This window comes from Camelus bactrianus, chromosome 7 (assembly GCF_048773025.1).
Source record: "Camelus bactrianus isolate YW-2024 breed Bactrian camel chromosome 7, ASM4877302v1, whole genome shotgun sequence".
Taxonomy (NCBI): domain Eukaryota; kingdom Metazoa; phylum Chordata; class Mammalia; order Artiodactyla; family Camelidae; genus Camelus; species Camelus bactrianus.
In genome coordinates, this window is record NC_133545.1 from 22,609,455 (window position 1) to 22,634,328 (window position 24,874).

The 24,874-nt window shown below is 36.3% G+C and overlaps 1 protein-coding gene across 3 annotated transcripts in view; it reads left to right on the plus strand.

Annotated features, from left to right (window-relative positions):
* The window catches only part of GRM8 (glutamate metabotropic receptor 8), a 678,033-nt gene that overhangs the window by 516,296 nt on the left and 136,863 nt on the right, over nucleotides 1-24,874 (plus strand). For all 3 annotated transcript variants that reach the window (XM_074367135.1, XM_010947580.3, XM_074367134.1), the window contains exon 8: nucleotides 24,615-24,751. In XM_074367135.1, the coding sequence (XP_074223236.1) occupies nucleotides 24,615-24,751 (137 nt within the window). The remainder of the gene's footprint in view (nucleotides 1-24,614; nucleotides 24,752-24,874) is intronic.

Below are 24,874 nucleotides of genomic sequence, written 5' to 3' on the forward strand. Positions count from 1 at the left end.
ATTCTCCCCTGAGGTCCACTCAGTCCCATGCTAATCCCATGTCTCTTACTAACTTGTATTTATTTTGTTTAATAGTATCTGTGTCTTCATTGTCAAATAACGGATGCTTCTTGAAGCCACAGATCTTTGCTTATAGTATTTATGTTTTTATTAAACTAAGCATATATGTTGTGAGACTTCTGGTTTCCAGTTCTGCATGTAAGGAGCTTGGAAGTCAGCACTCTACCCTAACAACAAGTAAAAAGCTGAACAGACTGAAAAATCAACATTGCTTCTGCAATCCTCAAGAAAGAGCGGGGCAGAGGGTACAATGCAGACACAAACTGGCAAATATAGGCATGCATGGGTCACAGGAGCAGAGACTCAGGGTGGTAAACTGCTGCAGGAACCAGCGCCAGAGTAGGAAGACCTGACGTGTTATTGATAAATTGCTGGAGGCTCAGTGTGGAAAACTCTGAGAGTTTAAAATGCTGGGGGGAGCCAGACATAGGGGAGATCATGCAATTTTGTTCAGTTTATCTCCGGGAGCTGAATCAGGTTTCCATAGTAAATATCAGAGAAAAATTTCCTTATGCTTCTGGCCCAGGGAGTGGAAAAGGAATCATTCTGAAATATGCTAGCACACTCTTTTATTAACAAGGCCTGCCCTCAGAGGAAACTAGTTAATCAGAGTTAACCTCCTGGGGTTTTGTCTGAGCCTAACTGACCTGGGGCAGGGAAACATCTAACCCCAGCCCACTGGAGCCATCATGCTCCACCTAAGGCAGGAGGAAAAAAAAAATTGAAAAATTCTTGCAAAGTTCACAGTCCAGAGGCACAGACTCACTAAAAATACTGAGGCCTAATCACAGGACTATAAAATACTTCCCCTCCCCCCACACCTCACCACCACATTGCTGAAGTCCTGTTTACAACAGTACCTTTTATCTAATACAAGAAAAAAATGACAAGCTGTACTGAAAGGCAAGAAACACAATATGAAGAGACAGAACAAGTATCAGGACGAGACACAGCAGGAATACTGGGAGTATCAGGCCGGGAATTTCAAACAACTCTGATTAATATGCAAAGGGCTCTAGTGGATAAAGTAAACAGAATGCAAGAACAGTTGGGAAATGTATAAAAGAGATGGTAATCCTAAAAAATAATCAGTGAGAAATGGTGGAAGTTAAAAAAAAAACTGTAACAGAAATGAATAATGCTTTTGACAGGTGCATTAGTAGACTGGAGACAGCAGAGGAAAAAATCTTTGAGTAGAGAAACATTCAAAACTGAAAAGCAAAGAGAACAGACACCAGCAAAAACAGAACAGACTATCCAAGGATTGTGGGGCAACTACAAAATTGTAGCACGTGCTTAAAGAGAAGGAAGAGAGAAAGGAACAGAAGAAATATTTGAAACAATAATGATGGAGATATTTCCCCAAATTAATATCAGATTCGAAACCACAGATCCAGAAAGCATAGACAACACTAAGCAGACCAAATGCCAAAACAAACAAACAAACAAAACCAAAAAAAACCCCTACTTTTAAGCATATCATTTTCAAACTACAGAAAATTAAAGATAAGTGAAAACTCTTCAGAGAATCTAGAGGGAAAACATCTTACCTATAGATGAACAAGGATAAGAATTACATCCAACTTATCACCAGAAACCATGTAAGCAAGAGGAGAGGGGAGTGAAATATTTAATAAATTGAGAGGAAAAAAACCTAGAATTCCGTACTTAGAGAAATTATCCTTTCCAGGTAGAGAAATAAAGACTTTCTCAGACAAACAAAATTTGAGGGACTATGTCGCCAGTAGACCAGCCTTGCAAGAAATGTGAAAAGGAGTTATTTAAAAGGAAGAAAAATAAAACGGGCTAAAAATTCAATTTATATAAAGGAAGAGCATTGAAGAAGGAATAAATGAAGGCGAAATGATAACTTTTATTTTTCTTATTCTTAATCTAAGTGATAAAGTTTGTTCAAAATAATGACAATGACAATGTATTCAATTTTGTATACTTGTATACATGTACTATGTCTATATGTATATATTGACACATAAGATATATACATAAGCATGCATTTATATATATTGTATATATAAATGTATATATGATTTTAGAGCTTAAGCCAACCAGAATTTACTTCATAGATTGGTGGATGTATTTTTTGTTTGGAGTTCAGAATAGCGGATGGTCAGTGTAAAATGTTTTAAAGAGATCTAGGCTAGAGAAACTCTGACAAAGTGTTTCCATTGCTAACAGAGCACTGTAACAGCATGATTCAAAACGAAATATAAATTGATGTTGACTATGCAGTCTTCTTTCAGTGATAAAAGTAATAAAGAGGAAGTCAGTCAGTATGACATTTTATGGTGCATTTACACCAGTTTTCTTTCAAAATTGCTAATAGTGATAAGAGGATATATTGATCCACACTAGAGAATGAAAAACCCTCTTGGTGAGAAGTGATGAAACACTGGGAGGACGTATTCCAGGACTATGTAGTTCCAGTTTTTAGGAGGTTGATAGAGTAAGAAGGGAACTAAAATTTAACTCGGGGCCTCTCTTCTCCTCATGAATCTTCCTCACCTGTATACACCTGAAATAAGGAATACGGGAGCAGGAGAGAGGGAGAAGGGAACAAGGAAGGGGGAAAGGTGTGCAAGGAAGGTTGTTCTAGGACAGCTTCTCAATTTCAAAGATGACAGGGATGCTAACGAGTGTGAGAGGTGAGAACAGACATACTGGCGAGAAGCCGAATCAGAGAGGTTTACTGCTGATTGCCTCTGGGCTCAAAAACTGCAGAAAATATATGTGTGCACATCTTTATACATATTCTTTTATGTCCACACTGAGGAAGAGACAGACGGAGGCAGACACAGAATATAAATATGCAGTCTTATACAGAGATCGATAAATATGCATAGATATCAGAATAGTTCTTTAACTCTCAGACATCAATCCGTCTTGTTCGTGTGATTAGAAAACAGACTAGCTTGATTCTATCCTAGTTTGAAATAATTTCTTCTTAGTTATGTATGCCAGTTAATTCTCACAAAACACATTTGCCCCCATAGCAGGCAGAATCCAATCATAAATATCTTTATCTTATTATCCTCACCACCCTCTAAAATAGTATCTCAGCCATTATTTGCACAAAGGACTATCTTAGGTTCCGATTAATTTTACTGATAGGTTACAACTTTCTTTACATTTTTTTTTTCTGTCTAAGATGCCCTCTTCCGTTGAGTCCTTAGGCTCTAAGTGAGGCAATTGGGAAGATTTCATATCCCACATTCCTTCAGCTGCCCTCTTACAGCTCATATGCTCTGGTTATGTGTTAAGTTTCCTGACATCTGAAATCACAGCCCCATTGAGCCACGTGGAGTGTTTTTATCTCAAAGGGATTCAGCCTTAAATACAGATGGGCTTGTCGGCATGGCCCCGATGACATTTTTATAATCCATAATGTTCTTCAGCAAGATGTGGTTAATGATCCTTCACACCATCCAACCAGAGAGCGCGGGGTTCCTGGCGGAAAAGCGTGCCCACATCCCAGCTTCTGAGACTCCTCAGCTCAAAGTTACTACTGTAGGAACTGGCTGATGGACATCTGGGTATTGCTATGTTATTTATTTTATCATGATTGGTATTAATATTGTTGTCTCCTGCTTGTCTCCTTGTCTTGCTACTTTAATTGAGCCCCGTTTGACTTTTTGCTTTTGGAATGACATTCTCCCCAGGCTTGGAGGGAAAAGATTGCCCTCCTGTCAGTGTCTCCTCTTGCTTGGCTGTAACTCCAAAATAAGCTAGTCCTTCTGGAGAATGACTTCCAGAAGGTTTATTGGCCCCTGACAAATGTAATGAGACTATTCAGAAAACTATCGTGGAAGGTACAGTGAAGACAAGATGTAAGCCTTTGGAATACCTGTGACACATCGTCTCTAAGTCCCTTCAGTTTGTCCCTTTACTCTTTTCAGATGATTCTTCTCTTGGCCTTTGGACCCTACACTGCTGGAAATAAGTTCAATAAATGGTTACTAAACATCCGCTTTGTGTTAGGCACTGTGCCATCTAATGCGAGGGTACATCCTTACTGCACACGGTTCATAGTGTTTGAGGTAGGCGATGTCCTACATGGTCGGTAGATGTGCTTCTACACAAAATTAAATAGATACAATAAAGAGAGAGTCAAGCAAAGGGCTAAAGATATTTCCAAATGGCAGGAGAAAAAAAAAAAAAAACTCCAAGGAGGTGACATTTGGGTAAGAACTTGAAAGTGGATTAGAAAGTTGATAGCAGAGAAAAAGACAGATATGCATTTCAGGTTGTTCAAGAAACTTGAGCAATTTGGGAAGACTGGATGCTGTGCCTGGGGATTCTAGTGTGTGTCCCGAGGGGACAGTGGCTAGAGTAGATCATGCAGTGAGATTTAGTGTCAAGTGAGATGGAAAAGGCAGTGAGGCCAGAGAAGTGCAAAGTTGGGCTTGGGGGTGCTTACAATGCCAGCTAAACAAAACTGACCTCTGTCTATCCTACTGGCCGTAAGGAGGCACCGGAGGGTTCTGAGTAATATGATTCGACAAATGTTCCAGAGCCATCGCTCTGCTTGATGGAGGACCACAGAGACCAGTTAGAAAGCTTGTGTTAGATCAGATTTCGAGGGGTACAGTCATGGGATTGGAAAGAAAAGAAAGACACATGGGACAATTTTCAGAAGTTGAAGACCATACTTTGTGAAGTATGATGAATATCCAAGGAAAGAATGAGCATAGCTCCAGAGTGTCTAGACTGGGATGTTGCCAACTTATTCTGGACTAGACTAGTGCCTAGAAATATAGCAGAGAGGCAAGAGAGACCAAGTCATGAAGCAAGTAAATGTCACCCTGGGCACATGCTAGTAATCAATAGTTGACAATTCCTCTTTGATCTTGCTGGCACCATTTATGACTCTGTATCTTGTTCTGTAATGCCTTTTGGCTGTCTCTCCATACTTACCCACCCAGGCTACTTTCCAGTACTCTGAACCTCCTCTCTGAAGAAACCTGCTTGTTCATACACGTCAAACCATCAGACTCTTGCGCTGATCTAATTAACAGATACATTTACCTGTGTTGATGTCTTAACAACTCAGTGGGTTAACCTCCCAGAGCAATCTTGTTGCATTTTACACATAACCTTTTGCTTAATCTAAATAATTATGCTAATAGTGGGAATAATTATGCTAATAGTGCCTGATGCTGGAGCAGTAGGAAGATTTCTGGCGGTGTCTGCATCACCGAATGTGCATCTCTTCTGCTTTTTGGATGGAACTGCTCTATACAGAGCCATAACACGGGGAAAAGAAAGTATTGTTAAAATTACACAATGATATTTAGGGGCTCCAGGATTACAAAACAAAACCAAAAAAAAAAAAAAATTTAACGCCCGAGAAAAGTTTATGTTCAAAATGTAAATGTATCATTTCTTTCAAAGCATAATATTAAACACACTCATGTTACAGAAAAAAAGTCTGGTAAAAATGCTTTTATTTTATTTTTTACAAAATACTTCTCTCCTGAAAAAGTGTTGATTAAACCAAAGCTCAGGAGATAGGAGAAGCAGGGGGCTAATTTTATCACCGCTGACAATGACCTCTCTTTGTGGAGACTCCCCATTTCTTTCACAGTTGCTTCCAGGTAAATTTGCATCATCAACCTTCAGGGGAGTAATTGCTCATATTGGTACTTCTGTAATAAGAATCCTGTCCCCTCCTGCTGAAATGCAGCCACCTAAGGGGCAGATGGTAACGACCATTTGAAAGAGCGTGGACTGCAGTAAACAGATTAAGCGTAGAAGTGACACAGATTATGAGAGACTTTGGGGGACTTCGAGGCAGCTAGAACATTATTACCCAAATTAAATTTGGCCTAAACCACAGGCTAATGCTTCTCTTCTAGCCACATGTTTCAGGGAGACATTAATGTTCTACGTTGAAATTTTCTGTATAAGGGGAGACAGGCATTTTTGAGCAAAGCGAGGGTTTACAAGCCATTATTGTATTGGCTTTTTAGTTGCTTGGTATCTGGAAATGTCTGGAGTCCATATTTACTTGCTTGTGTGTTTAAAATTGTAGTAAAATATACATAACAAAATTGATCATTTTAATCATTTTTAGGTGAACAGTGGCATTAAGTACCTTTGCAGAACTGAGCAACCATCACCACCGTCCACCTCCGTAAGAGTCCTTATTTATTTTTGTTCCATAGTAATTTTTGTTTCTACGATTATGCATATTTACGGAACTGTGGTTTCCTTATTTTTTCTTTTCTTTTTCTTTTTTTTGGGTTATGATAGCTTCTTTCTTCCCAGATTTTGTGACTGTTTCAAAAATAGATTTTCAATTCAAAATGTGTTTCTCTCAGGAAGAGAAATCATACGTTTCACTATTCTCAGTAGAACTGACATCTCAATTTGAAAAACACAGGAATGCTTGGTTTCTCCAGGGCTGTGTTGCTAATGCCTTAACCAAAAAACAGTTATAATTATGGCAATTCTGGATCAACAGTATTGAGTTGACGTCCCCGTGCCTTACAGCAGCTTCAGAGGGGGCTACTTTAAGAGCAATTTGAATTATTCCAAATGTTTTAAAAATACAGTCCCCTGAAGTCTCTCATAATCTGTGTCACTTTAATGCTTAATCTATTTACCGCAGTCCACGCTCTTTCAAATGGTCGTTACCATCTGCCCCTAAGGTGGATGCATTTCAGTGGGAGGGGACACGATTCCTATTACAGAAGTACCAACATGCACAGTTATTCCCCTGAAGGCTGATGATGCAAATTTACCTGGAAGCAACTGTGAAAGAAATGGGGAGCGAGTCGACTACTGCGGCGTTTCTTTGGGAAAGATCTTTGGAGGATGACCTAGCGTGTAGATGGAATTTGGAGCACCTCTTGATCAGTTTTTCTATTCGTTTCAAACAGCACAATAAAAAACCATCAACAAGCTATTTGGTGTCATGACCCCTTTGAATTTTAAAGTACTTGTTCTCTCCAGAATGATGCATTTTCACATGCAGGCTGTTTACTAACTACTACAGGTGGTGGGAGCATTTCCGGAAGCTCACTTATAGCCCCCTCAGGAGTCTGTGGAATTTGGATTAGCGATCAGTGATGTGCAGATGCGGAGGTGAAAGCTTTCCTGATGATCTTGTAATAGGACATTGTTCAGTCTGTAGGCTCCTGCTACTCAGAGCGTGGTGTGCAGGTCAGGACGGCTGACATCACTCGGGAGCTGTCAGAAATGGAGACACCTAGACTCCACCCCAGACCCACTGAGTTAGAATCTGCCTTTTGAAAATATCCCGGGTGATCTGTGTCTACGTTAAGCACTGCACGCACATAGGCCAGAGGATAAATGTGTGTACGTGTGTATTTGCATCCTAGAATAATTCTTAAGGCTTTTTCATATTATATAAATATTAGTAGTAATTTATAGGTACTGCTATTTGGATGTATAAGTCCTAAAAGTTATTCACATCAGAATTTGAAAAATTTGTGCACTTTGACACAGCAAATCCAAATGAAGAAATTTTTTTTAAAAACCGACTATTATACAAAGAAATAAATATGAGATTTTGGGGGGGCAATATTGTTATATGACCCAATAATTGGTAATGGCATACAAGTATCCACCACTATGGGACTGGGTAAGTAAAATTCAGTACGCATAGAAACAGAATAAATGCATAGCCAATAAAGTTGTATTGGTGATCTTTATGTATTAACATATAGAGTTATCCGTAATTGCCGTTAATTGAAAAAAGGAAGGCTTTAAACCTGCATAAATAGTATTATTAGATAGTATTATATGATTAGTTTTTTAATAGATAGCTGTAGATATAATGAGAAAAAAACGTAGCTCTAATAATGACCATGGTTGTCACTAAATGCTGGTTGGATGATGGAGATACTGTCTTATCTCTTTTTTATTCTCTTCTCTTTCTTTTGCTTATCTCTACTTTCAAATTTTCTTTACAATGAACATGGATATCTCTATAGTGAATATTTTATGGTAAAAAAGTAGAAACACTAGCTTTGTTCTCTAACACTAATATTCAGCTCTTTTCATCTCATATTCGACGAAATTCTGCTTCCTTCCATTTTTTATGATAAAGAGAGGACAAGTACATGAATTTGGTTTTGAAAGGGCAATGAATAGATGGAGCATATCTTCTTGGATATTGGCCCTTGGATATGGTTTCCTTCTGTTGATACATAGGAGACAAGACTATGGACCAAGAAAACGTGAACATTAGTTTTTCTCCTTCCCTAATGAGACAATCTGATTATTGGTTGTTGCCAGGCAACATTACAACTTATCCTTTAGATTTGGTACAACTGTTGCAATGCCATTTTCGTTGAGAAAGTGAGGAACTTTCGAAACTCATATGACAAAAGCTAAATATAGTGGAAAATGAATAAAAAGGTATATCATTACAAAGGCATTGAGTTTGAGATTTGCAAATCATAACCACTATATATAAAAAATAAGTAAAAAACAAATTTCTTCTATATAGCACAGAGAACTATATTCAATATCTTGTAATAACCTTTAGTGAAGAAGAATATGGGAATGAATACATGTATATATATGCATGACTGGGACATTATGCTGCACACGAGAAATTGACACATTTTAACTGACTATACTTAATTAAAAAAAAAGAAAAAACATTTTTTAAAAGGCATCCAGTTTTTAAGATCTACTTTCCATTATTGTGATTTTGTTATTTTTTAACTTCCCATTTTGTATTTGAATTTAATTAGCATATAAGAACAAGTTAATTAATTATGAGTTAACTAACAGATACAGATAGAATTTCTACAAGCTTTCCATTGACAGAAAAAAAACTCAGAAATATGGCTTCTGATTTTGTTTTTCTTCAGAGAAAAGAGACTTGCAGAATCTTGCTGTCTAGCTTTATATTATGTACACTATTCTCCTAGGCTATTCTCAGGCCTAAAAAATACTAAACATATATTTTACATAAGTTTCTGAGGGTTTTTTAGTCATAAAGTTAAGTGCATCTATAAACTTTTGAGAGCTCAATTTCTGAAGACATTTAAATCAGAAAGCATAAAACATTTAGCAATTTCAGAGGAATAAAAACCGAGCTTCATAAAAATTCCAAAGAATATTTTTGTTTTTATTCTTTCCAGACATTTGTTTTGGAACATTTAGAACTTCATGTTATGAATCAAAAAAATTTTTTTGTTAATGCTATCACCATTAACCTGGGATATCCAACTTTCTAAAAGAGGAATGTTTATGGTTTCGGTAGTAAATTTTTTCAAACCACTTATTAAAGGTATAATTGACATCCAAAAAGCTGTACATATTTAGTGTGTATAACTTGATGAGTTTAGAGATATGTACACACTGGTGAAACCATCATCACCGTCAAGGGCATAAACTTAATCGTCGCCTCCAAAGGTTTCCTCCTGCCCCTTTTATTTATTTTTTTCAAAATTTATGTGTGTGTGGTAAGAGCACTTATAGGAACTACCCTCTGAGCAGATTTTCAAGTATACATTGCAGTGTTGTTCACTAAAGGCTGTGTGTTGTACAAAAGATCCCTAGCATTTACTCAACTTGCATAACTGAAACTTTGCACCCTTTGACCAACACCTTCCCGTTTCCTTCATCCTGGCCCAACCCTTAATAACCACTATTCAACTTTCTGGCTTTGTGGCTTTATGATATACAAATGTGTCTGTGTATGTAGGAAATCTAATGTTATTTCAGTGAAGCCACAAATTAATTAGTTAATCATCTATTATTACAGTGAGTGAACAACTTATGATTAAGCTGAGTAGCATGTTTGGAATGCCAGCAGGTGCACCTGTAGTCCCACGGTCAGCCAGAGCTGTGCAAGGGATCAACGTTCCTCTCTGTACATGAAACGACAAACACACACGTCACACATATTATGTGTTTTGATATGATTCTTTACTTCCTGTGCTAATTCTAGTGATAAGCCTGAGTTTGTGAGATTCATAAGAGGAAATAAAAAAGTAGATTCCTCCAAGTTTATCTGGTGTAAAATTTTATTTTTGAAAGAATGTATCTGTAATGTAATGAAATTTTAGTTTCATTCGCAGCAACAAATAATTGCATTAAAGCTTTGTTACGTTTGGGCTTCAAAGATCAGAGTAAAAGGTTACGTGGATTTAATGCTTTTGATTAGTGCATTTTCATAGTTTTGGTGGTGTTCAACAGATCAATTTCTCAATGAGCTAAATATGGAGTGAAATGCAAAAGTTTGTTATTAATCACCAGTACGAACATAAATAGCTATGAGGCATTAACTCCTTCCAAATGGGAATTCATGTTGACAAACACAAAATGTCAACTTGTTTAAATTTTTACACCCTTAATTGATTGAATCAGTGGGGGAATGATTATTTTTAGTTAATTAATTTTTGGTCAAACAAAGCTATTGATTTATTCTACATTCATAGATATGGCCCTGAGGGATGGAGTCTATAATAATTATTAATAACATGTTATTTTTTAAAAATATTATACCTTTTAATCCTCCAGCTACTTTATGATCAAGGTGATAATCACCTCATGCAGAAAAGGGAACATACACAGTGAGATTTTCTCAGTGTCTAGAATCTGAGCTATGGCAGGATTGTTTCCAAAGCCTTTGCTCTTTCTACCACTAGACCCTTCTTCCTTTGGATAGATGATGTCTGATCCTGACCCTCATGTTCATTGTTTAACATTCCATCATTAAAAGTCAACATTAACATCACTGCTTTAAAGAAAGATAGAACCGCTGAGATCTCATGGATCAACTTCAGTTAAGGATAACTTTATGTTTGTGCATATCCACCATGTCCAGCAGATAAGGAGGACTCAGGACTTATTGATGCTGTTGGTGATGATGTCAGTGGGGATGGTGATGTGGTACCATTGCCCTGGAGGAGCAGGAAGGCCAGCGGGGGAAGGTTGACAAGGGCCTGATTCTAGCGTCTAGGAGGACTAGACTAGGTATGAAGTGCTCTGCTACACTAATTTTGAGCTTGTTGTCACTAGCAAATATGAGAGGCAAATCCCTCTGTCGGTCTGAGTCAACACTGAGATTAAATAGACTGGGGCTGAGTTTTAAAATACAAAGTTAACAAGGAAAGTGAGAAACTAAAATTCACAGCCTGTGGAATTAGGAAACCCCTTCAGCTGATGAATGTAAAGGAGGAAATAGGCAAAGCCTAGAGAAATTCCCCAGGTAGGGTTGTGTTTTTTGTGGTGCTGTGGCCTGGGATGTGGGAATGCCAGAAGCAATTAAAAAGAGAGACAGCTGATGACGGCCTGGGCATAGAACTAACTTTTTTATTTTCACAGATATATTTAGAACCACTTTAAAACATTTGTACTTGCTTTTAAATCCTTAATTAGTTTTTTAATCCAACGTGTTTCCATAAAACGGAACTTTAAATGGCAACAGGCCTTTCTCTAATGATCATGGATACTATACCCACTTCTCTTTTTAAATGGAACCAAGAAATTTATTCCTAATTAAAACTAATTTCTGTATAGCATTCCAGTATAAAACTATAATCAATAATATACCAGGAAAAGTTCTATAGACATAAAGTATATATCTTTGTCTTAAGATAAAATTGTTATTCTTTCCTTTACTTGTAATACATGTACTAGAACATATGAGAAATTGATTGTTCTTTTGTAATTGACATAAAGGCTAAACTAAACTAATTGTAAAATGGAGACAAATCCCTGGTTAATATGGATACTTGATATGTACCATACAGTTGTTAGAAGGAGGAAGTTATTTTAACACATATTATTTTTGGATATAAAGCTTAAGAATTCCTAATACTTTTTAGGAAAAAAAATTGTTTTTAGCTATTTAAAGGCCTTCAAATTTTAATGTTAAATTATTCAAGACTATCAGTGTCGTGAACACTAATCTCAACCATTTGTTCTGGTACAAAGTTGTTTCCATTTTAACCAAAAAGACCTTGTTATTCAAGTGTTCCAAGTATTTGCAGACCCAGGCCCAGAGTGTGTGGTATCAAGTTCTTCAGGAATGTCAGGGCCAGCTGTCATTAATTATTTAACATACATGTCCTTTTTTTTAGGTGCCAACATCTTTTAGACAAAAATACTGGAATATTATTGGGGGACTGTTGGGGGTCTTCTCAGCGATAAGCTACCTGACTGACCTGAACTGAACTCATTGGTGAATTGCAATTTTTTCTTTTTACAAAACCAGAGTAACCGAACTAGACTTTCCCATGTTTTTTCTCAATTGTGCTGGGGAGACCATTGCTGTCAGCAGACCTTGAGAGCTCCCTCTATCTACTAATATCTGTGTATTTTTAGCCATTGATATAAAGTGTGGTATTTACCAAAAGATACCTTTATATTTTTCTTCCAGGCCTTGTCTTTATTATATTTTAAAGAAAACACATTTTTTTTGTTTCTTTTTTAATTGAAGTATTGTTAATTTACAGTGTTGTGATAGTTTTTGGTGTGCAGCATGGTGATTCAGTTATATGTTTGTATATATACACATATATATTATTTTTCATTATAGGTTATTACAAGATATTGAATGTAGCTCCCTGTGCTATACAGTAGGACCTTGTTTATCTATTTTGTATATGGTCGTTTGTATCTGCAAATCCCAAACACCTAATTTATCCCTCCCACCCACCCCCCCTGTTCCCCTTTGGTAATCGTAGTTTGTTTTCTGTGAGTCTGTTTCAGTTTTGTAAATAAGTTCATTTGTGTCATTTTTTTAGATTCCACATATAAGTGGTATCATATGGTATTTGTCTTTCTCTTTGATACTACTCAGCCATAAAAAAGAATGAAATAATGCCATTTCCACAACGTGGATGGACCTAGAGGTTATCATACTAAGTGAAGTTAAGTCAGAAAGAGAAAGACAAATACCATATACTGCTTATATGTTTCTTTGATTTTTAATAAAACTAAGACATTCATTGCAGGAAATAGATAAAATAATAAAGAAGAAAATGTAGATCAGTTTTCACTTCACTAACCAAAGATATATTTTTTGGTGTTTATCTTTTAAAATATGTACCGATATCCTAGTCTGTCTGTCTGTCTGTCTGTCTGTCTGTCTATCTATCTATCTGTCATCAGCTATCATATGTCCATTATCCATCCATCTCTCTCTCCATCTATATTACACATAATAGGATAAAATTAGGTAATGTTATATGTTCATCTGTAATTTTTAAAAACTGAGACATAATTCACATACTGCAAAATTCATCATTTTAAATTATGCAATTTAGAGGGTTTTAGCTTGAGCACAAAGTTGTGTAACCATCATCACTATCACTAATTCCATAATATTTTCATCACTCCAGAAAGAAACTCCATGCCTATCTATAGCCTCACCCCATTCTGTCCCTCCTCCAGCCCCTGACAAACATGAATCTACTTTCTGATTCTATGGATTTGCCTGTTGTGGAGATTTCATACAAATGGAATCATACAATATGTGACTTTTTGTGACTGGCTTCTTTACTTAACATAATGATTTCAAGTTTCATGCCTGTTGTAGCACCAGTCATTCTTCTTATAGCTGAGTACTGGATGAATATGTCACATTTCATTTATCCATTCATCATTCAATGTCCATTTGGGTGGTTTCCACTTTGGCTACTATGAATAGTGCTGCTGTAAACATGTGTGTACAAGTTTTTATGTGAACATGTTTTCAGTTCTCTTAGGTATGTACCTAGAGGTGGAATTGCTGGATCATACAGGAACTGTGTTCATCTTTTTGAGGAATCACCAGATCCTTTTCCATGGTGGTTACACCATTATACCAATCCCACCAGTTTTATCGTACCTTCACTTATAAGATTTATTTTTGGAGCAAATGTGAACATTCATATCTCACTGATATTTTTATTGCTAGTTAAATGGACTATTGAACATATGCTTACTATAATAGTACGTATTTTCTTTTCAGAATTTTCTGTTTATTTCCCAGCTGTGCTGGAGTGCTAAATTTCTCTTATTATCTACAAGAGCTCCTTGTACGTTAAGAATATAATCCTTTGTTACATTTTGATAGGCTGATTGTTATTTTAATTTTTTAATCAGAAATTTAAAATTTTATGTTGTTAAAATTATCAATTATTTCCTTAGTAGTGCTTAAAAAGCCATCTGTCATTTCAAGATTGTAAAAATGTTTTTCTATAAATACATCTAGGGCTTGTGCAACAATAAAAATGTTTAATTTTTTAAATTTCTCTCTGAGGGCAGGCTTGGCCATATCTTCTAGTTTTGAAATATATAGGAGTCTGTTAAATATTGCTATATACTTTTAGTTTTAGTTCTCTTTGTCTCAAGAATTAATTAACATAAGCACTTAATTGTGTTTTCTGAATCTTTAGTAGGAGTTTTTGATGTTTGTCTTCCTTGGTCTTATTTTAACTTTTTAATCTTTTTAAAACTTTCATTAAAAATTTCAGTTTTCCCAACACCATTTGCTGAAGAGACTGTCTTTATTCCATTGTATATTCTTGCCTCCTTTGTTGAAGATTAGTTGACCAAAAGTTTGTGGGTTCATTCCTGGGCTCTTTATTCTGTACCATTGGTCTATATGTCTGTTTTTGTACCAATACCATGCTGTCTTGATGACTGTAGCTCTATAGTATTGTCTGAAGTCTGGGAGAATTATTCCTCCAGCCTCTGTCTTTTCTCTTCAGTAATACTTTGGCAATTCTAGGTCTTTTGTGGTTCCATATAAATTTTATTATGATTTGTTCTAGTTCTGTGAGATACGTCCTGGGTAATTGGATAGGGATTGCACTAAATCTGTAGATTGCCTTGGGCAGTGTGACCATTTTAACAATATTGATTCTTCCAATCCAAGAGCATGGAATATCTTTCCATTTTTTAAAGTCTTCTTTAATTTCCTTCATCAATGGTTTATAGTTTTCTGTGTATAATTCTTTCACCTCCTTGGTTAGATTTATTCCTAGGTATTTTATTACTTTGGGTGCTATTTTAAAGGGGATTGTTTCTTTACTTTCTTTTTCTGTTGATTCATCGTTAGTGTAAAGAAATGCAACTGATTTTTGAACATTAATCTTGTAACCTGCTACCTTGCTGAATTCTTCGATCAGCTCTAGTAGTTTTTGTGTGGACTTTTTAGGGTTTTCTATATATAGTAACATGTCGTCGGCATATAGTGACACTTTTACCTCTTCTTTTCCAATTTGGATCCCTTTGATTTCTCTCTCTTGCCTGATTGCTGTGGCTAGGACTTCCAAGACTATGTTGAGTAAGAGTGGTGATAGTGGGCATCCTTGTCTTGTCCCAGATTTTAGTGGGAAGCTTTTGAGTTTTTCACCGTTGAGTACTCTGCTGGCAGTAGGTTTGTCATATATAGCTTTTGTTATGTTGAGATATGACACAACATTGTAAAATGATTATAAATCAATAAAAATGTTTTAAAAAATTCAGCTTTGTTGAATAGTGGTCAGAGAATATGAATTAAGAGTTCTACTGTATGATAATTATTCATACTTTATTCGGGCACAAATAATTTTTTATAAATATTTCACATATATTTGAAATAAAATATATTATTTAATACTTATTATTTTCATCTGTTTAATAGGTCAGCCTCTGAAAGGGATATATGAAACTATACTTTCATTTTTTAATTTATGAGTTTTTTACATATATATATATTTCACTGTTTCTTTTACTTATACACCAAATCATTATGTATGCAACATAGACTAGAAACACCTCAAATCACCATGGTAACATAGACAATTCACATTTATCACAGTGGCCTAATATACATTGACAGTTTGTTTAATTACAGAAAATTAGGTCCATTATAAATAAATAAATATGATTTGGTATCCTTTTTTAATTCAATATATAAATTATTGTCAGAAATGAGTAGACCTCTCCTAGCTTGATATTTTATCCATTTCTCAGACACTTTGAAATCTGTTCCTACATAATTATCTGTATTTGATTGGCTTATAGTAATTCTGCAAATATTAACCACAATATTCATTCTGAAATACATTGAAAGACTGTATGTTAAAAGTGGCTTAAATACATAGTGTAATTCTAATCCCAGACAGTTATACTGTATAAACTGGGAATTCTGACAGAAGCTTGACTAATATTAAATCTAAAAATATATAGAAAAACCACTTTAGAGAAATGGGTGAAGATGATTCTGTGTATGACCTATTTTGTTTGGGTTCATAGCCCAACACGGAAGATCTGTATTCTCCAAGGGGATAATAGCAAAGCTAAGTATAGCATTCAGCTAATTCACAGAATTACACAACTGTTAAAGCACTGTCTTTCCATGTACCCTTCCTTTTAAAATACTTTTTAATGTAGATCTCTGTCTTTTCTTTCATTCTTTTATTCATTATTTCTACCTTTCCTTCATTCTGCTCTCTTATTCCTTCTCTTCCTCCCTCTCTCCCTTCTCTCTTTGTCTCTCTTTTTCTCTTTTCTCTTGGTTTCTTGGCCCATGACACATGTTCATCATTGTCCTATGCAAGGTTCACTGTCATTTATTTAGTTAGTTATTCAGTTATTTGGTTATTTCAAATAATGTAATAAACATCTATGAAAATACTCCCCTGCCCCCCAAAGCTACGCTGTGACAAAAATCTGTATCCAAACATACATTCTTATCACCAACCCACCCCTCATCCCTCCTAAATAGCCAGTGTTCGTACCTCTTAAAATAGATATCTTATATATGTATTCCCCCCCAAAAAAGCATAAAAATATTAAAACTTTTAATCACTTCTACCTTTGTAAAATGTATTTTTGGTACATTCTTTTTTCACTTAGTGTTACATTGTTAAGATTCATTCATATTTATGGCTGTCTCTGCAGTTCATTCATTTTGACTGCAGTGTAATATTCCACTGTATGAATATTCCATATACCACAATTGATTTTTTTCACTCTCTTAATGGTATCTGGGGTGATTCTAGGTGAATTCTATAAAAACTTTCAAGGACAATATTATTGCAGCTTTATATAAATTCTTGCAGAGAGGAAAAAAAGGGAATATTTTCCAATTTATTCTAAGTGGCCTGTATAACCCTGAAACCAAAACAAAAAAAGGACACTATAAGAAAGAGAAATTATGAATCTATCTTATTTATGAGTATAAATATAAAGATTCTAAATAAAATATTAGCTGATTGAATCCAACAATGCAAAAAAATATTGAAATCAAGTTGAATCCATCCCAAGCTTCCATGACAGAACTGAAAATGTGTAAATATAATTCATTACAATAACAGATTAAGAGGAAAAAAGATTGTCTCAAAAGATGCATAAAATGCATTGGTAACATTAAAAATGTATACATGATAAAAATTCATTTATGATGAAAGGAACTTTCTTAAACTGATAAGGAACATCTATAAAATGCCTGGATCAAACATAATCCTAAATGAGGAATGTGAGAAATATTCTTTTAAGGTTAGAAGAAGGATACGGATATCTACTCTTGCCACTTCATGCCCAAATTGCATTGAAGGTTCTAGACAGTGGAATTTTAAAAAGGAGAAAGAAAAAGTTTGGAGGCATATGAATTGTTAAGGAGAAAATGAAATTATAATTATTTGCAAGGTGTAACAATTCTTTTACACACAATTTTTTTAAAAAATCATAGAAATAAATCCTTAAGCATAATAAGAGGGTTTTTGCAAGGGTTTTTCAGATAATTGTTTATTGGAGGTGGCTGTTCTGTGCATTGTAGGGCATGTAGTAACACCCCTGGCCAATTCCACTAGTCACTGGTAAGTTTCACTCCCCCAGCTGCAACAACCAAAAAAATACCTCCAGACATGGCCAACTGTCCCCTGGGGGACAGAATCACTTCCAGTTGAGAACTCTTGAGCCAGACAAAACACTAATTCAGGAAAAAACAAAAATCAGCTGCATTTTATATACTAGCAGTGAAACAGTAGATAGTATAGTTTAGGACACAATTTACAATAGCACCAGAGAATGTTAATCACCTAGCAGAAAGTCTACAGAAAATGGCTAAGTGCTGTGAAAGGAATATTATAAGGCCACACTAGATCTTCCAAGACAAGATCTGCACCGAAAAACTACTCATGCTCATGGTTAGGAAGATGTTACAGAGATACCAGATCTTCCCCAAGGGATTTATAGATGTCATATATTTTTCAATCATAATCTAAAAAGGATTGTTCAGGGAACTTAAAAAGTTGGTTCTAAATTGTATACAGAAGAGTTTAAAGCAAAGAGGATTCAGAACACTTATGGGAAAGAAGAGTAAAGAATGGGGACTTGCCATACCAGTCAGCCTTATTATGAATCTTTCGTGATTTACATAGTATGATGTTGGGTCAAAGGCAAACAAATGAATTAATGGAATAGGAGTGAAAAGCCATAAAAAGTCCCATTTCTCTCCATAACTTAGTATAAAAGGAAAGTATCTGTGTAGTCAGTTGGAAACAGGGAGCAGTGCTGAAAAAACGATTATCAACATAGTAAAAAAAAAAAAAGTCAAATTGTTATCCTGAGCTTGCACCATAACTCAACTATTGGTAGGTTAAAAATGCAAATGTCAAAAGCAAAATTTTAAAGCTCCTAGTAAGCTTTCATTATACAAATGGATACATTGGACGATTTTAAATCCAGATGACGAAAGCATCTTTTTTTTTTCAGCAACACTTCAGACTAGATAGTCGGAGACCTCCACCTAGTACACAGCATATTTGAAAAGGCAAGAATATATGTACACACACACTCACATATAGACACTTCTTCTTCATAGATATCCTCATCACTGTGAGAAACACAATGATTAATTAACACTTATAAAATGAAAGTCATGCCTACCAAGAAGTATATATAAAGTATCAAATACTCACCCCCTGAAAAGAAACAATAAAGTGCTTAACATACTCTAGATAAAGAGAAGTTTTCTGTCAGGGAATGAAAATATACTGAAATCAGAGTTTTGCAACATACTTTGGTTTGTTCCCAATTTCTTCTTAAAATGTATTACTTAATCTTGCCTAATTCTTACCTATTCTTTTCCATGTCTTTCCTTTAACCAGACATTTGATATTTTAATAGTCTCTCCAGTCCCTTTTCTTACCCAAGATTTTATTTAAATCTCCTCGTTCATCTGTTTCCCTGTAATGTGTATCACTAAATAATGGATCTTGTCTTATTTTAAACTTTCAGTCAGCTTGTTTGAGTACCATCAGTGCGATTATAGGTTGTGTTTCTACCTCTCAAATAGTGTTGTTCATGAATGATAATGGCACTTCTCATTCTTAAAGCACCTTGAATGAAAGGATCAGAAAGACATTTCCACAAGAGAAAGTACTATTGTCAGTTCAGTTTCGTGATGGAAAAATCAAGAAGGAGGGTTGGCTGAGAGGATTGGAAATGACATTCTATTATGTTCCTTGTCCTATTTATTTCATACACCAAAATAATCAGTTAAAGAAAACTGTTTTCAACCCCAAATTCCTAAAATAGGTTCATGCTTTTAAAACTTTTATATTTAGGGGTTTTTTTTCCCCATGAAAACATCCTATTGAGTGAGTGTTTTAGCTGAGGCAAATGAGCACAAAGACTTAATTGAGAAATTTGGAATATGATCTCACATTCTGGATTCCACCTTTTATTACACGTACCCACCCTGCAGTAATAAGTATTCACACTAAAGAAAAATCTGGAACCAGTGGTTGATCGATGCCAATGTGTCTGATAGTTATAAAACTCCATATTATTCTTAAAGCTTTATACTGTGATATGAAGTGAAGCATTCATTTCCACATTTAATACAGTTTTAGTTGTTTATTTAATAACTATTCATTGATAAGCTACTTTTCTAGGTATGGATGTGTTACGATTACCAGCTGTAAGAAGCAGCCTCACAAACGATGATAGCTCAGAAGGGGACAGAGGTTTGTTTTTCACTCAGGCAATGGTGCCAGACGGATGGCTGGATGAACAGGTCACTAGCAGGGACCAACTCCAAGCTCTCCCGAGCTCCCCAGGCTGATACAAGCGCTGTGCCTTCAACACGTAGCTTCCCTGGGTGCCCAGCATGTCACTTCCATGCCAACCAGCCGGAGGGGGAAAGATCACAGAAGACCACCTAGGAGTCCTTCCATGAGACAGACCCAGCGGTGGTCCCATCACTTCTGGTCATGTTCCATTGACTGGAGCTAATCATTTGGCCACACCTAACTACAGGGAAGACAGGGCCTGTAAGCCAGCTATGTGCCCAGGAATAGGAGAATGTGGATTTGGATGCTCAGCCAATGGTCTGCTACACAGAGAGTGGTGAACACAATGCAAAAATGTTCCACAGTCATGGGCTTATAACCTAATAATATATAGCGACCAGTTAGATAAACCACAACTTTAGATACTTATAAGTGCTATGAAGGAAATAACTAATGAGTGTCAGAGTGAGTGATAGGGAGAGGAAACAGGTTAACTGGGATACGGTGATCCGACAGGGCCTGACTCTGTGATATCTGAGCTGGGATATGAATGATGAGAAGGACCCAGACATACAAAGATCCAAGTGGGAAGAACACTGGAAGAAGAGAGAGCAAGACACCAAAGTCCTGATACGGAACAAACTCCATGTGCTTAAGGAACAGACAGAAGCCCAGGGTAGATGAGGTCTAGAAATGCGTGATTGGAGAAATAACAAGACCCCATGGGCCATGATAAACATTTTGTGTTTTATTCTAAGTGAAACAGGAAGCCACTGCCTGATTTTCAGTAGAGGAGCTGTATGATTTGACTTGAGTTTCATAGTAGCACTCTGGCCGCAGGGCGGAGGGTGGATTGCTGCTGCTCACCGTGAATACAGGGCACTGGCTACGCGTTCAGGGAGAGCTTGGGCCAGCACAGAGAAGAGGAAGTGGAGAGAACAGAAAAATTCTGAATAACATTTTGGAGACAGGACCTGTTAACGGCTTTGATGTTGAGGCGTTTTTTGTTGGTTTGTTTTTTACCAGTGGAACAGTTTGAATTTTATTTTAGGATCTTACCTCCAGTTCTGGCATCCACTAAGCCATGGGTAAGACTTGGATGGATCCACACCTCTTTAGGGGAGAAACTAGTGAAGGGGGTTCAGTCCAGTTGAGGTTGAAGCGGAGGCCAGATCAGAAAGGCTCAGCAAGGGACGTCTTCCCCCAATAAATGGAGGGTAAGAGCAATGACTGCTGAAATGGTCAGTCTTTTAGACCTACACTGTTTAATCTGGCTGGCTACTGAGAACTTGAAATATGGGTAGTCTGAATTGCAATGATCTGTAAGTTTAAAGTATACACAGGATTTTGAAGAGTAGGTTTATAAAAAGGTGTAAAATATTTCGTTAATATTTTTTATATTGGTTGCATTTTGCGTATACTGGGTTACACAAAATGTATTACTGAAAATAATTTTATCTTTTTTCTTTTACTTTTTTAAACTTCTTTAAAGAACAACTTTGTATTTACAGAAAAATTGAGCAGATAGTACAGACAGTTCTATATTTCACACCTACACACACACAGTTTCTCGAATTATCAACATTTTCTATTAGTAGTACATTTGTTACAATTAACGAATCAATATTGATACATTATTATTAGCAAAATTCCATAGTTTACATTCACTCTTTGTGTTTCAGTTATATGTGGGGTTTTAACTTAGGGTTTGACTTGATTGAATGGAGGGACAGTCCTCAGCTTCTTACTAACAGGGAAAGACTGAAGAACATGTTTAGAAATGAGAAAGAATTACATGTCATGATTGCTGTAAAACAATAAAAGAAATAACAGTTCATACTTAGATAATGCTTACTATTCACTGACTATTTCCTGTATATTGAATCATTGAATCCTCACATATCCCTCTAAGGTGGGAATTACAATTAGCCCATTTTAAAAATGAGCCAAGTGAGGTAGAAGGAAATCAAGTAACTCATCTGAGATCATACATCTAATAAGTGACAGAGCTGGGGTTTGAATCCAACAACCTGGCTCCAAAACCCACATTTCTAACCACTCTGGCATGTTGCCCCTTAGTGCAATGCCAGATGTAGCGTAACTTTCTAATAATAATGATTTTGAAGTATTTAAGTTAGACAGTTATTTTTTGTGATCAGACAGCTCTCATTCATTTGTTTTCCTGTAGATTTTCCTGAGTTGGCAGAAAAAGATACAGAAACAGCAGGCACACTAGGAATTACATATTACCCAGAGAACATTCATGAAAACGTGTTACAGAAGTGGAAGTCTTCTAGCATGGGTACCATTATGATAAAAAAAAAAAGACGAGGACTGTTGTTGCAGGAGATAAGGAGTCATTCAGTGAGGGATATGGCAACACTGGGGAATTTAGTTAGAGAAAAGGGAATATTCCTTTATTCATGGAGTGTATGACATCAGAATTTTTGAAGTGATATATAAATGTCAGGACTTGATGATGATGTTAATGTAAATTCATAACTGATAAGCATTTTTTCCACCTAGTAATGTCCTACCCATTTGAATTTCCATAATCTTTGGTCTAGATACCCCTTAAAGAATTTTCAGCATCTCGTCTGCACTGATGTGTACTGGAGATACGTATGGGGTGAATCGTCATCACCACTGTCCCCAGTTACTCCACACACTGTTCTTGACAAATATTTGCACTTGACAAATATTTGTTTATTTAATGTCTATAACAACTCTGTGAGAAAAGTGTCAGTGTTGCTTCCGTTTTACAGATGAGGAATCTGAGGAATTAAAGGCTAACCTGGTCAGTCGCTAGGAGTTAGAAAAGGCTTTGATCATGACACGTGGGTCTCCAGTTGAGTATCAAAGGAGTAGTTAAGATAATGGCTGATTGGAGAGCTCCTATTTTATTCCCAAGTTTCTCATTTCTTTCTTGCTTTATATATAAAATCAATCAATTTATATATAAAGTCATTTCCCTATGAACTATAATAAGAATGCATATAGCTCTTTTAGGACTTCAAAATATGTTCATTTTCATTGTTAAGTCCTTCTGTGACAAGAGAAGAAAAAGGAACATGCACAAGTTGTGAAAATAAATGCAGAAGTGAAGTGAGGGTGGACGTGCCACTCTTGACTCTCAGAACAGTGCTCTTTCCTCCATGCTGTGCCATCTCTTGTGGCCTTAATTTCTGCAGATACCAGGTATCTCATCAAAGACTCTCTACTGTGTTCAGCTTTTAGGTAGATTCCAGAGAACAGAGGATATTAGACATGTCTCCATGAAATACTAAGAAAGTGCCTTAATTGCTGCTGTGTGATTCTGATTCTATTTATTTGCAAGTTATTGCCTTAAGTCGCCCATTTCGTTTGATAAATGTTTTCAGATTTGGCCATGATTGGTTTAAAAACTCTACGAGTAGAATAGGAAACACATTATAAGATGGAAATACATAGAGTTGACAACTATAACTCTTCGTAGTATATATTTTTGGAGAATACAATTTGGAAAAGAGATAGCAAGAAGGGGACACTGTCTAGTAAAGCATAGAAATGAAATCTGGAATACTGTGAGAACTCGGGGAAGGGAACCTGCAGAGACAGGCACAAAGAAAGGGAGTGCTGTCAGGTGAATTTGTCAAGATAGCAGAGAGTAGAGCAAGACGATGAAGGAGGTGGGGTGAGGCAGCATCTAAAGCCTGTTAGAGAAAAGGAGGTTCTACACAGATAGTGAGGCTAGATGGAGCACGAAAACATCCAGGGTGAGATCCATTTCTACTCTGAAAACCTGTGATTATGTAAAAGTTAGTAAGAGGGAAAGTAAAAGTGAGCAGAAGCTATGAAGGGAAAAAGATGGAAGCTTTCGAGAGAAATGGGAGTTTAGAAAAGGTGATGTTTCTTGCCTCCAGTTCCCTGCCACCATCGCACTTGTAACGGTTAACTGGGGGGACTTTGTGATCTGAGCAGAGTCAGAAATTCCCAGCGATCACTGCCTCGCCCCCTGAGAAGTTCCCAACAGTAGCCTGCGTCGTTGATAGACTCTCAGGCAGAGGCAGCAAAAGGAGAGGCTTAGAAGAGAAATTGAGTAGGGTGGCTGCTTCAGAGTGGTGTTCAAGTCAGAGCAAAGTGAAACTCTCGGGAACCTGGCTGGGACGCTCTCCTGCCAATTTTGAGTTGCTGTTCATAGTTCATGTTGTACACTCACTGTTCTGCTTCAAGACGTTTACACCCTTCTCTATTAACTGTCATTCTCTGTAGCCAGTGTTGGATACCCAGCCTATCAGCTTTTATTTATGTAACCATTCTGTAGGTTGCCTAATTTGGATACTCATCATTTACTTTCTAATGTGCGTAACGAAGCACATCTTCTTCCTACAGGTACGTCTGGGCTTCTTTTCTTGTCAGAGATATTATGCTATCAAGAATGACCTTGTATGGATGACAATCTTCATATCTCTTACTATGCACAATATATTTTTATCTACCACTGTTTCTTAGTGAAAAATAAGCCCAGTGGCCTATCTTGCTGAAATGTTATTAACATTGTTTTCCAAACATTTATAGGTAGTGCTGGGACACCCGTCACTTTTAATGAAAACGGAGATGCTCCTGGACGTTATGATATCTTCCAGTATCAAATAACCAACAAAAGTACAGAATACAGAATCATTGGGCACTGGACCAATCAGCTTCATCTAAAAGCAAGTATTGCTATAAACTTGTATTTATGTATATAGTTCTCAAGGAGAGATGCTTTATCTTTAAGTATACAATGTTACTAATGTTCATTAGAATTGACTTTCCTGTAAATAAGTTTTTAGAAA